This window comes from Equus przewalskii, chromosome 21, assembly GCF_037783145.1.
Source record: "Equus przewalskii isolate Varuska chromosome 21, EquPr2, whole genome shotgun sequence".
Lineage (NCBI taxonomy): Eukaryota > Metazoa > Chordata > Mammalia > Perissodactyla > Equidae > Equus > Equus przewalskii.
The window spans coordinates 19,191,576-19,205,713 of record NC_091851.1 but is presented as its reverse complement, the minus strand read 5'-3'; the positions used below and the strand labels follow the sequence as shown (position 1 = coordinate 19,205,713).

The following is a 14,138-nucleotide window of genomic DNA, read 5'->3' as shown; positions in this document are numbered from 1 at the left end:
CTTCAGGGACCATGGAATCTTGTGTAGTAAATGAGGACTGATGGTGTTTTTATCACTTCTCCCTTTGGAAGGTGGAACCTTTGGAAAAGAATCCAGAACTTTGATTTTTCTGGATTATATTTAAGAATTAGGAATGGTGACCCTTTAGCTGAGAATAGTGTCCTTTTCATGAGCATAGGGAAGAAAATATTTTCCCAGAGCAAGTTAACCAGATCCCGAAAGATTTACATGAAACATGTAAGGGGAGGTGGAAAGGTATCCAGATAATCCTAAGCACTCTGAAAAATCGCTCCTATAGTATGGAAAAGAGAATTAGAGTTGCAGGGGTGGGCCTAATGGTTCAAATGAGAAAATCAGTATGAAGTGAGTTAGAAAAAGTACTTGTAGACTCAGGCATGGGAAGTAAACTGTAGCTCCTGACAAATCCGTTAAGCTTTCTTTGTGTCTTAATGAGATGCTTCTCCAGATTCCAGTAGGAGCCTTGTGTATCTGAGAATCAAATGAGGCAATGTATGTGAAAGGGCTTTGCATCTGGGAGTGATGTGCTAGTGTGGTCAGGGTGATGACTTATTAGGAAGAGGAGAGACAGACTAACACTGTGCAAATCTGTGTGGCTGGAGTTAGAGGTGCCTGAGAGGGCAGCAAGTGAGTGAGGGTAAAAAGGAGAAACAGGTGATGTCACGCCACCTGCCAAAAGGAGGGAATGTAATGGGAGTTCCTGATGTAGTCAAGATATAATGTTTTTGTAAAACTTAATTATCTGAATTTCTGCTAAGACTCTGGCCAGATTGGCAACAGACGTTTTGACAAATCCATGGCTTGTTGACCATTTCACTTTCCAGAAGATAGAAGTGATATGAGGTCCTGTCACTCTGGATCTAATTCTGACCAGAATGGTGAAGTGCAAATCACAGGAACTTGAAAAGCAGCAGTGGTGTTTCTGTGTTCAGGCTGGCTGGAAGGTCAGCCGGTTTTTACGTAGTTTTAGGAAGGCTAGACTTGTATGTGCAGGAAAAGATAACCATTATTTAATGGCCTTGCCCTCTGGAAGGAAAGTTCAGGGCATTCTCAAAAATATCATTCTGGCTGCACAATTACAGTTAAGCTGATGAGAAACAGACAGATGTCCCCAAATACTGAGCTCTGAAACACATTGTGGGTTTTCAAAAGACATATACGAAATATGGAAAGAAAGACCTAGAATCAAGGCATGAGTTTTTGAGAATAATCTCAGAAGAGTGCACGCCTCTGATAAGCAGGGGCAGGTTTAGGACAAAAAAGCCAAAGGACTCTTGTTTTCTCCTTAGGTACAGAGCCAACAGGAAATGAGAGAGCTTGGGATCAGTGTCCTAGTGTTGAAATACACTTCTTAAGAATGATCTTTGGGGGCCCGCCTGATGGCCAAATGGTTGGGTTCGCACACTCCACTTCGGTGGCCCGGGGTTTCACCGGTTCAAATCCTGGGCGCAGACATGGCACCACTCATCAAGCCATTCTGAGGCAGTGTCCCACATGCCACAGCTAGAAGGACCCACAACTAAAAATACACAGCTGCGTGTCGGGGGCTTTGGGGAGAAAAAGGAAAAATCTTTTAAAAAAAAAAGATCTTTGAATGACATTGGCAAAAAGTTAATAATTGTTAAGGCTAAGTAATAGACATATAGGGATTCGCTAGATGTTCTCTATATTTCAAGTGTTTGAGAACTTCCATGATACAATGTTTCTTTAAATTACATTTGTATTGAAAAATACAGAAAACTGTTGATAAGAGGGACTACAGTAGGGTGAACACTGAGTCACAGTCCCACCTATACCCAAATTAGTGGTAGGAAAAGAAAGAAGGGAGGGGTATCGGCGAGTGGTACCTTTTTTGAAATAACTAGTAAATTCTTCATTGTTACATTATCCTGGGAAAAATATGCATATATCAGCTTTGAGGGACAATCACTGTGTGGTGGTATGCTGTCTGTGTCACTTATTAGAAAAGCTGTAACAGGTGGAAGGACCTGGGTTGTTGGTTTTTTCAATAGGTCTGCACTGAAGACAGAAGTCCCACCTAGGCCTGGGGGGAACAGGGGCACAGACCTGAGCTGCACTGTGTTACAGCTCTGTATTGAGGGTAGTCCCAAGAGAGGCCTCTGAGTGACACCAGGGTCCTCGCCTCTGAGGCCAGCTCTCTAGTCAGCTACATCAGCAATATCTTAACTATCTTAAAAGCTGTTCTCATTTGCTTCATGTCCTTCCATGTGGATTTACTGTTTCCTTGTCTTTATCTATTAGAATAAAAATAACAAAACGTAGGATTATGCATGGAAACCAAGAAATACTGAGGTTACTCTTCTCAGACTCCTTTACTGCTTCTTCCTGTTCTCCCCAGTTTCTCAATGTTGGGTTGCCCCCTAGAACATCCTTCTCTGTTTGTATTCACTCCCTTGGTGACCTCATCTGGATTGATTACTTCAAATACCATATATACACTGATGACTCCCAAATGCCATCTCCAGCCCAGACCTGGCCCCCAGCCTCCAGCCTTGTATGTCTGCCCATGACATCTCCCATTGGCTGTCTAGTAGCTATCTCAGAACTCAGCATGTCTAAAACTGAACTGACTTGCTGTCTTGCACCTACTCCACCCAGAGCCTTCCTTGTCTAGGTTGTTGGTAGGTCCCTCAGGCCAAAAACCCTGACTTTTCTCTTTCTTCCATACTCTACATCCAGCCATCAGGAAATCCAGTTGTCTCGACCTTCAGATTATGTCCAGAGTCCAAAGTGCTTTTCACACGACTGCTGCCACCACCCTGGTCTGAGCCACCATCATCTCTCACCTGGACTGCTGGTCTCCCCATGTCTGCCATTGCTACCCTAAAGGTCTCCTCAGCATGTGTTAAATCATGACACTTCTCTGCTCAAAAACCTGCGCTGGCTCCTCATCTCACTCAGTAAAATCCAACGCCCTTATAATGCCCGCAGAGCCCTTCATGATCTGCCCTCCTCTTACCTCTTTGCCTTTATCCCTGGTGTACTCCCCCAACTCCAGCCACCCTAACCTCCTGAGATTCTCAAGCAATCCTAGGCATGTCCTTGCTTCGGGCTTTGCACTAGCCCACGTCGGTGCCCCAGGGGTGTTTCTGCAGACCCGTGGAGCTGCCTCCCACACCTCATCCAAGCCTTTGCTCAGATGTCACCTTCTCCAGAAGTAGGGCCCACCCACTCTGACCATTCTGCTTTAGAGTGCCTCTGGCACTCCTGAACTCCTTAGCTTTATCATCTTTTTATTTCTGTAGCATTTACTACCTTTTGACATGCTCTATAATTTGCTTGTTTATGTTGTTTACTGTTTGTCTCCACCTGCTGAGATGTAAACTCCATAGGATCGCTGTTCTTTTGTTCGGTTTGTCAGTGTGTTCCATGAGCCTAGAAAAGTACCCGGCCCAATAAAGTATTGATAAAAATAGAGACTGTCAGGGAGGAGGAAGGACCGGCAGCGTCAGGCCCAGGAGGATAGGAACTGAGGGCTGTCCCCTGAGTGCTGACCCTGGGGGCCCCCTTCTCTCTTGTCAGGGAACCCATTGGAGAGTCTGCACTCTTGTGCATCTTGGGGAAGTTGTGGGCTGTGGGAGCCTTGAGGTTTCTATTTGTGAAAGGGCAGAAGTTCAGTCATCCTAGCGTCTTACTGCCTTTCTCCAGCCAGCTTGGGAGGCCAGCCTCCAAGTCAGCACTTGGGTGTACTCAGGCCAGTGTTCGTGAAGCCAGCGCCATCCTACAAAATGCAGACAGCTCAGCAAGAGGGTACCTGATGGCATGGGGCCAAGAGCCTCGTGTCTGCATGTAACATGATAGAACCATACTCTGTAGCAAGCCCCTTTTACAACTTGAGTGACATTGCCAGTTTTAAATTTACTTAAGCAGTTATCTAAGAGGTTTATTTGTTGGGCTCATTCTTCCTTTAACCAGAAACCAGTCATTTTCTTTACTGTCACAGTAGCTTTTCAAAACATTCAGTGCCTGGTTTACAGATGAGAGAATGTTGAAATCATTTGCAGTTACAAGATCACTGTGGGTTTTTCTCTCCTAATACTTTTAAGAAAGTCATTGGCAGTCCAGCCCTGGTGGCCTAGTGGTTAAGTTTGGTGCACTCTGCTTCAGTGGCCCAGGTTCAGTTCCTGGGCACAGACCTACACCACTCGTCTATCAGTGGCCATGCTGTAGCAGTGGCTCACGTACAAAAAGAGGAAAATTGGCAAAAAATGTTAGCTCAGGCTGAAATTTCCTCAGCCAAAAAAAAAAAAAAAGAAAAAGAAAGTCATTGGCTTGAGTATGATCTTTTTATTTTATAAAAAATGGGTATTTACTTTATAAAAATATAATTGAATATATACTGTTACACAAATTTATTTCTTCTATGTTTACCTCCACTTTACCAAAAGCTAATTGTTACTTTAATAATTAACTTTTCTCATTTTTTCAGACTTTACCAGTAAATGTTTGCTGATTTGTTTAAACAGCATGGTTGATATTTGTCATAAATATCTTAGAATTATTTTTCTTACTTAGGATAAGCTATGATGGGCCATTCTGGTAAAGGTCCAGTGGGAGGTCCGGGCTCTCTCCCAGCACCTTACAGGGACAATACAGTGCAGAGCTCAAGTCAGGTAGCTCAGCTTATCAAAGTCTTCTCATACTTTGATTCCTATGACCAGGACGTGGTTATGATGACTTACCAGAAAGGAGCCTGGAGTTGGTCTTTGGGGGACTGTTTCTCTGCCTGGCCTGAGCTGTGGATGACAGTGGTGCTGATTCTGGGGGCTGGGATAATAACTCCCTACTTTCCTTTCTCACAGTTGTTTCCTCTCTTTGCTCCTGGTGGCTGCTGTGGTTTGGAAGATCAAACAAAGTTGTTGGGCCTCCAGGCGTAGAGAGGTAAGCTTCAGTGGATGAAGACTGATGAATCCCTGTAAGAGCTTCTTTCCTTTCTATTTCTCTTAAGCAAGTCAGTGTTAGCTATTTAGTGATAATTGGTAGACATATGCACAGTGAGAATAATGCTGCCCTTTCTGCAGAATATGGCCAGTAGACTTCCATTAGTGCTTCTAAAGTGTAATTAATTCTGCACCACATGGTTTTAACTTTCTAAAGGGAAACTCTAGTATTGACTCATAGATGCTAATTTTATCCTTCCTGCCAGAACCTGGTCCTCAGCTTAGGCTGGAGACCTGAGGGCTCAGTAGTTAGGCATTCACAAGAGCCTTTCATGAGAATAAGAGTTGAAACCAGCCATTCAAGCATCTCGAAAATTTCTCATTTTTCAAGGAAAGATAAATGTGTGTCTGTTTTTGCTTAAGTTTTATTTTTTAATTGGTCTCGATTTGTTTCCAGAGCTCCATTCCAAAAGTAATATTAATACGTCAAGCAGATATTTACAATTGACAAACCTTGGTTAAAACCTAAACTTGGGTAAAAAATCACAACATAACAACTTTGTTTATTGCAACTTTTGCTTGTTATTACTTTGCCTTTTAGTCGTCATGTCTGTTTCATGGTTGCTAATAGAAATGCACAAAGATCTAGACTTACATGCAGTCCTTGGTTTTCTCTGTCAACTTATGCCTTTTTCTATATAAAATTGATCTATGGACAAGATTTAGAAGAGAAAAGGAATATCTAAAATCAAAACTCACAAGCACTCAGCACTTTTCACAGAACATAGTGTCTGTAATGGAGTTAAGATAGACTCCAGGATATGGGCCTCTTCCTTGGGGCCATGACACCTTTTCTGACCCAGGTAAAGGGGATGTTATCATAGAGGTAATGTTGCATCCTCTTTATTATTATTTTAAAAATTCAGGGGATAGCATATTCAAATATGTTTTATCAGTGGCTAAAACATAGAACCTAAATTTTTAGTAGTGACCAAGTAATCATTTAGTCATTTATTGAAATTCAACACCATTCCTAATTTAATAACAAACTCTTAGTAAACTCAAAAATAATACCTCCTTAACACTATGAAGAACAACTAGATAACCAGCATCACTTGTGATGAGAAAACACTAGAGGATGTACCAATAAAATCCAGACAAGTCAGGGCTGGCCCCGTGGCCTAGTGGTTAAGTTTGGCGCACTCAGTTTTGGCAGCCCAGGTTCACGAGTTTGGATCCCAGGCATAGACCTAAAGCACTTGTCAGCCATGCTGTGACCGCAACCCACATATGAAATAGAGGAAGATTAGCACAGATGTTAGCTCAGGGCTAATCTTCCTTAAGCAAAAAAAAGGGGAAGATTGGCAACAGATGTTAGGTCAGAGCTGATCTTCCTCAGCAAAAAAAAATAAAAGAAAGAAATCCAGACAAGTCAGTTGTAACAAGAGCTGACATGAGCATCTCTAAATTCCAGGCACTGTTCTAACCGTTTTTGTATACATTAACTGTTTTAATCCTCACAACAACCCTATGAAAGAGTTACTGACACTAGCCCTGTTTTACATGTGAAGGAACTGAGGTTCAGAGTGGCAATGTTATTTACCCATCATCACACAGTTACTAAGAAGCTCAACTGGCCATTACACTTGGGACTTCTCCCATTTCAGGCCGTGTTCCTAATCATCATGTAGTCCCCATGGTCAGTTTTGTTCTGTATTCTAGACTGTGTACTAAGAGAAAGAGAAATAGACGTTTTGTTACCATTGAAAAGGAGATGTTATTATTTTCAGATAAAGTTAGTGAAACACGATATAGTAGAGATTTGCCTGCGTAAAAATTAATACTTAAGTATTTCAAAAATAAATAAATGAATAACACAGAAGACAACCAACTGGAAATTATTTGCAACACACATGAAAGAAAATAAGGAGGAAGTGAATATCTTGTAGAAAAAAGCTTTAAAAAAAAGTATGTTTATTACGCAGTTGATCAGCCCATAAACCAAGCTTTTACCCTCGTGAATTAGAAATTCTCTGTAACTGTGACCCTAAACATTTGTAAATGTAGCATTTCTAAAATGTTAGTCATGATTTATTCCCTCTCAGAAGTTCGGAAGGAATGATTTGATTTTATTTATAACAAAAATAATAGCAGCTGACACACTTCAGTCCTTGCTGTGTACCAGGCCCTGTTTTAAGTGTTTTTACTCACGTTATCTCCGGCACTCTTCATAAAGGAGCTGGAATGGAAACTGAAGTGGGTAGACACTCTCTTACTGTGACTCCAGCACTTAGAATAGCACAGAACCCAGAGTCGGGTTGCTGCGTATATTTGTTGAGTAAATGGACCAACAACTTTAGGAGATGTAGGAATTTTATTATTGTTATTTTAAAGAAAATGTTTAACATAAAAACGCCCTTCTGAAACAGAGCCATGATCTATCCATCCCAAGATTCTGGCTCCTACAGTAGTTCCAAGGGAGTGGTTTGAAGTGAGGCCTGGTTGTCGTCTGCGGCATGACCTCACAGCTTCAACCACATGCCCAGATCTCTGATATCCTCAGTGATATCTCATTGACCACCCACTATGTGCTAGGCACTGTGCTGGTTAAAGTACCTCATTTGATCCTACTGATACCCTTATGGGATTAAAAGCCCATTTCAGAGAGAAGAGAATTGAAGCCCAGAGACTCTAAACACCTGTTTTAAGCTCACACAGCTGGGGAGAATTGGAACAGGGAGTCACATCCAAACCTGCCTAATCCAGAGCCCCTGCCTGTGCCTCTGCTTTGCAAAACTTCACGCTTGTGTATGTTTTTAGCTTGTACCACCTCTTTGAATAAAGAGCTCTTTCAGTTTCTTTCTATTCTGTAATGAGGGATGGGTTTTGGTTGCTGTGTAAATATTTGGTTCAGGTTTTAGCAGGAAGAAAGAAAACCTGGCTTTAATCTAGTAATAAAAATATGAGGAGAAAGGGCTAGATCATTTATTTTATGTATTTATCAAGCAGGCATCATAGCATTATATCCGTCAGTACTTTAGTATGAATCTCTAACACACAAGGACTTTTTCTTTAATAAAACGACAATACTGTCATCACATCTAACAAAATTCATTAAGTCATAATGTTATCTAATACATGGTCCATGTCCATTTTTCCCCAACTGTCTCAAAAATATCATTTTGGGAGCTGGCCCAGTGGCACAGCAGTTAAGTTTGCACATTCCACTTTGGCAGCCTGGGGTTTGCCAGTTCAGATTCCACATGCGGACCTACACACTACTTGTCAAGCCATGCTGTGACAGCCATCCCACATATAAAGTAGACAAAGATGGGCATGGATGTTAGCTCAGGGCCAGTCTTCCTCAGCAAAAAGAGGAGGATTGGTGTCAGATATTAGCTCAGGGCTAATCTTCCTCAAAAAGAAAAAAATCATCTTGGACTTGATTTGTTTGAGTCAGGAAGGATAATATATTTTTAATATGTAGTATTCTCTAATAAAATCTCCCCAGTACTCATTGCATTAATGCTTGCTGTGTTACTCATCAGCAACTTCTTCGAGAGATGCAGCAGATGGCCAGCCGTCCCTTTGCCTCTGTAAACGTTGCCTTGGAAACAGATGAAGAGCCTCCTGATCTTATTGGGGGGAGTATAAAGGTGAGAATGTGATTTAAAAGTTCCTATAACTTAACTTGTCAAAACTCATGCTTCTAAGTCTGGGAAACCAAAGAGAGTAAGAGCCTTATTCTCCCGCCTGTTTTTTCCTCTCTCTCTTTGTAACAATAAGCCAACACACTGAAGTTGCTAGGTATTCTTTTGCTTTCATTTTCCAGTCTTTAATTCATGTTGTTAAAGAGTCTCGTGTTCAAGGGGTTTTAAAATGTAAATTGTCTGATATTCTTGTGAGGATCCTGTGGCATAGTACTTTAAAACTTGTGTTTGAAAATAGCTAAATTGAAGCATTGTTCTTTATAATATTGTATGGGATTTTTTTTAAAGGGGCAAAATAATAATTTACTGCAAATTCTGTGGAAAATAAATATCTCTGACCCCCTCCCCCACTGCAAAATGATGAAGAAAGTGAAAAGACTTTCTCTTCTAACAAAATGGTGAAATATTTCAGATACTCTGGGGACAGCTGTATTTCTTGTATAAAACATACTTATTAAAGCATTACTGAGCTCACAGGAAGTAGGCACAATTTCCAGGGACCACTGTCCTTTCCCTCCTCCAAAAAAGAACAAACCATGAGCCAAAATCAGAACTTGAGTGATCTAAAGTGGTTCCAGATTGGTAATATACCACATCTCCTAGCTAAAGTAGATGCTTATTCTCTCTCTAGGGAAAACATCCCCTATTCAACTCTCTAGGATTCCCACAGATGATGATTAAGCAACAGAGATCATCAAGGACAAGAAGAGACAAGCCACTGTGAATGAGAGTTAGCAGAAACAACAGATGGTAGATTTAGACAGGACTTAAGTGTTAGAATTGACATCTAAAGAATATAATATAGCTATCTATGAAATTTTTAAAGAAATAAAAGACAAAATCGTAATGATGAGGAAGCCATGACAGTCAAGAATGGCCAAGCAGATCTGAAAAAGAACAAAATGGAACTGTTACAAATTGAAAATATAGTAGTTTAAAATTTTAAAATAACTTAGTTTGCATGTTAAACAGCACATCAGACACAAGTGAGGAGAGAACTTTTGAACTGGAAGATGAATCTGAAGAAATTAAACAGAATGCAGAACAGAGAGACAAGGAGATGGAAAATATGACATAATAAAAATATGGAGGATAGAATGAGAAGACCTAACGTATGTGCTATTGGAGTCCAAGAACAAATGAATGGAGGAGAGGCAATATTCAAAGAGACAGTAGCTGAGAATTTTCCAAACTGATGGAAGACATGAATATACAGGTTCCAGAAGCAAAACATATCACAAACAGGATTAAGAAAGAAAGCAGAGGGAAGGCAGGAGTGAAAGAAAAGTATAGTTGGATTTATCATAGTGAAACTGTAGAACTCAAAGAGCATCTTAAAATCAGCCAGAGCAAAAAAAGATCACTACAATGTGGAGAAATTGGAACCCTTGTGCACTGTTAGTGGGAATGTAAAAATGATGCAGCCTCTGTGGAAAACAGTATTGCTCTTCCTCAAAAAAATAAAAACAGAATTACCGTATGACCCAGCAATTCCACTTCTGGGTCTATACAGAAAAGAATTAAAAGCAGAGTCTCAGAGATACATTTGCACACCCCTGTTCATAGCAGCATTATTCACAGTAGCTGAAAGGTGAAAGCACCCCAAGTGTCCACTGATGAATGAATGGATAAACAAAATGTGGTGTATACATATAGTGGTATATTCTCAGCCTTAAAAAGGAAGGAAATTCTGGTAAGTGCTGCAGCATAGATGAACCTTGAGGACATTATGCTAAGTGAAAAAAACCAGTCACAAAAAAACAAAGGCTGTGATTCTGCTTATATGAGGTACCCCAAGTAGTCAAATTCATAGAGACAGAAAGTAGAAGGGTAGTTACCAGGAGCTGGGGGGAGGAGGGATGGGGAGTTAGTGTTTAATGGGTATAGAGTTTCAGTTTTGCAAGATGAAAAGAGTTCTGGAGATAGATTCTGGTGATGGTTGCACAACAATGTGAATGTATTTAATACCACTGAGCTGTGCGTCTAAAAATGGTTAAGATGGTAAATTTTATGTTACCTGTATGTTACCACGTTAAAAAATAACTGAAAAAAAGGAAAAAATCACCTACAAAGGAATGACAAAGTGATAGCTGACTTCTCATTAGTAACACCAGAAGCAAGTGGAAGAATGTCTTCAAAGTGCTGACAGACAAGAACTGCCAACCTAAAATATTGTGCCCAGTAACCACCTTCCAAGAACAAGGATTAGAGAAAGATATCTTCAGATTAGAGGAAATACGGAAAGTTTGCCACCAACAGACCCGTACAAAAGAAATGTCTAAAGGATGTGCTAGAAAGAAAATTACCCCAGGAGGATCGACTGAGGTATAAGAAGGAATAGTGAGTAGATAAAATGGAAAACATGGATAAATCTAAGCAAGCATTGTCCTGATAAGATAGTAATCATCTGTGGGATTAAAAAGAATAGACAAACCTTAGAATTCTGAACAGCACCATATGTCTATGTCAGCAGCATACGACACAATTGGTTACTCCTTGAAACACTTTCTTGACTTTCCTTTTAAGACACCACCCACTCAGCTTTGGCTGTTCTTGCTCAGTGTTCTTTATTCAACCCTCTTCATCTCCCCAACATTGTTTAACAGTGGGACCCATCAGGCTTGGTCTTTAGACCTCTTCTCATGTCTTTTACACCTACTCTTTTGGTGGTTTTCTTCCTCTGTTCAGGCTGCTGTAACAAAATACCAGAGCCTGGGTGGTTTATAAACAATGGAAATGTCTCAGTACTGCAGGCTGGAAAGTCCAAGAACAGGGTGCTGGCAGATTCAATATCTGGTAAGGGTCTGCTTTCTGGATCATAGATGGCACCTTCTAGGTGTAACCTTATGTGGTGGGAGTGGGGAGGGAGCTCTCTGGGGTTTCTATTCTAAAGGCGCTAATCCCATTCATGAGGGCTCTGCCCTCCTGACCTAACCACCTTCCAAAGGCCCCAACTCCAGATACCATCATATGAGACGTTAAGATTTAACATAGGAATTTTGAGAGGACACAAACATTCAGACCAAAGCAGTGATCTGTTCCATCATGGATTTAAACACCATGATCTCTCCCTCAGACCTCTGCTGAGAGCCTCGAACTCCTATATCTAGTTGCTTACTCATTGTCCCCACTTGGATGTCTTAACAGGCATCTTAAATTTAGCATGTCCAAAACTGAGCTCTAGATTTTATTCCCTACACCTGCTCCTCTGGCATTTCTTCTCCAATTCAGTACATAATCACCTGTTGCTCAGGCCAAAATCATGGAATCATCCTTGCTGTCATTCTCATTGGATAGCCTGCGCACCATCTCCACCACTGTGACCACCTTGATCTAGGCGGCCATTATCTCTCACCAGGATTATTGCAGTTGCATCATAACTGGTTTCCCCAATTCTGCCATTTCACCCACCCAGTCGTTTCTCTGTGCCACAACCAGAGTGGTTCTGGAATTGATTTTCTTCAACCAAATTGAAGAAATTGATTACGTGTTTGGGGGTATGGTAGGCAGAATTCTAAAGATGGCCCCCAAGATTCACATCTCATGGTTATTCAGTCAAACACTGCTGTAGGTACTGCTATGAGAGGATTTTGCAGAAGTAATGCAGTCCCGTGGTAGTTGACCTTAACATACGAGGAAGTTTTCTCTGGCTGGTGACACAAGAGGAAACATGAGAAGGACTTGATGCACCATCGCTGGTTTGAAGATGGAGAGGCAGTGTCAGGAGGAATGCAAGTGGCTTCTCTAAGAGAAGAGAGTAGCCCTTGGCTTACTACCAGCAAGGAAATGGGGACCTCAGACCTATAGCCGCAAAGAACTGGATTCTGCCAACAACCTGAATGAGTTTTGAAGCAGATTCTTCCCCAGCGCCTCCGGATAAGAGTGGAGCCCAGCTGATAACTTGATTTTAGCCCTGTGAAGATAAGAGCTGAGACCCTTGAGACCTTTGTGAGGTAAGAGCTGAGAATTTTCCAGAACTGATGGAAGACATGAATAGAGCTACATCACTAGGCAGAGAACCCTACAGAGCTCCTGGACTTTTGACCTACAAAACTGAGGTGATAAATGTTTTAAGCAACTGAGTCTGTGGTAATTTGTTACACAACAAAAGAAACTAATACAGAGGGCATCTTTAAAATCACATCTAGGGGCTGGCCCCGTGGCCGAGTGGTTGAGTTCGCACGCTCCACTTCGGTGGCCCAGGGTTTCACCAGTTCGAATCCTGGGCACGGACATGGCATCCCACATGCCACAACTGGAAGGACCCACAACTGAAAATACACAACTATGTACTGGGGGGCTTTGGGAGAAAAAGGAAAAAGAAAAATCACATCTAAAGGCTATAGCATTAAAGCCTGAGAAACACTGCTTTAAGTAATTCTTTGTTTTCTTCCACCAGACTGTTCCTAAACCCATTGCCCTGGAGCCGTGTTTTGGCAACAAAGCCGCTGTCCTCTCTGTGTTTGTGAGGCTCCCTCGCGGCCTCGGTGGAATCCCTCCTCCCGGGCAGTCAGGTGAGTAGATGAGGGTCAGTGACAAGCACGGTTTGCGTTTTAGATGTGTACCAGATCTTTCCCTGTCATGGAGAACTTGGGTATAGGGGTGATATTGAATAGTGTCTGTTCATGTCCTTGTTAGGGTTTGGTGAGATGATCCCCTTGTCACTGATACTCCCTAACCTGTCTTTCCTGAGGCCACCATTCGTTCCCAGGAGAAGATCCCCTGAGCTCTCCTCACTGCACCAGCTTCCTCAGCCTCCCAGTGGCATTGATGCTTCCGACCACACCTTCCTTTGTGGCCAGTGTTTCTGCTTCCCTCTAGCTCTGCTGCTCCTTTCCCGTCTCCTTTTTTTGCCCCTGAATGTAGGCTTTCCTCTCTCTTCACTCCATACGCTCCTCCTCAGTCATCTTACATACTCTCGTGACTTCTAGCCAGCTCCTCCAAGCTGGTGATTCTCAAAGTGGTATTTCTAGCACTACTGCATTTCTTTTGCTTTTTCACTCTATTTTAAATATAAGGCATAAACAGCAATTATAACAGCTTAAAGGAAGTTTTTGAAAATTTACTCACACTTCTACCATCCAACACCTACCAATTTTCACTGTTCTGTTTCCTTTCCAGCCCTCACCAGCAATTTAGTTGAAATGATTGTACAAATCTAATTTTTATTTATTTTTCATACAACTATCATAAACATTTTTACAGCTTACTACATAATATTTTGCCAATGTCTTTTACACTATTCTATTAAATACGTGAATCATAGTTTAGATAAACATCTTTTTGTTGAACATGAAGGAAAGATGGAATACAGTTTTGGAAGTATGTTGATTAATCATTGAGTGTTGGGGGAAATGCCTCAGACAATATGAACGTTTTAGACAACTTTCAGTTGAGACGATTCGGGGGGTCAGGGTTGCTTAGCCAAAGAAAACCTCGTAACTATGAGGAAAAGGTGTCCCAGAATGCTCGCCCAGGCCCTGAGGTCCACAGCCCGCTGAATGCAGCC

At 41.5% G+C, this 14,138-nt stretch overlaps 1 protein-coding gene across 2 annotated transcripts in view; it reads left to right on the top strand.

Moving 5' to 3' along the window:
• Window positions 1–14,138, top strand: part of ATRN (attractin) — a 178,334-nt gene that overhangs the window by 158,217 nt on the left and 5,979 nt on the right. The window contains exons 26-28 of one of the 2 annotated variants that reach the window (XM_070587929.1): window positions 4,842–4,920; window positions 8,468–8,575; window positions 13,029–13,143. In XM_070587929.1, the coding sequence (XP_070444030.1) occupies window positions 4,842–4,920; window positions 8,468–8,575; window positions 13,029–13,143 (302 nt within the window). Of the gene's footprint in view, window positions 1–4,841; window positions 4,921–8,467; window positions 8,576–13,028; window positions 13,148–14,138 lie in introns of both variants that reach the window. The other variant, XM_070587933.1, reaches the window with a different exon arrangement.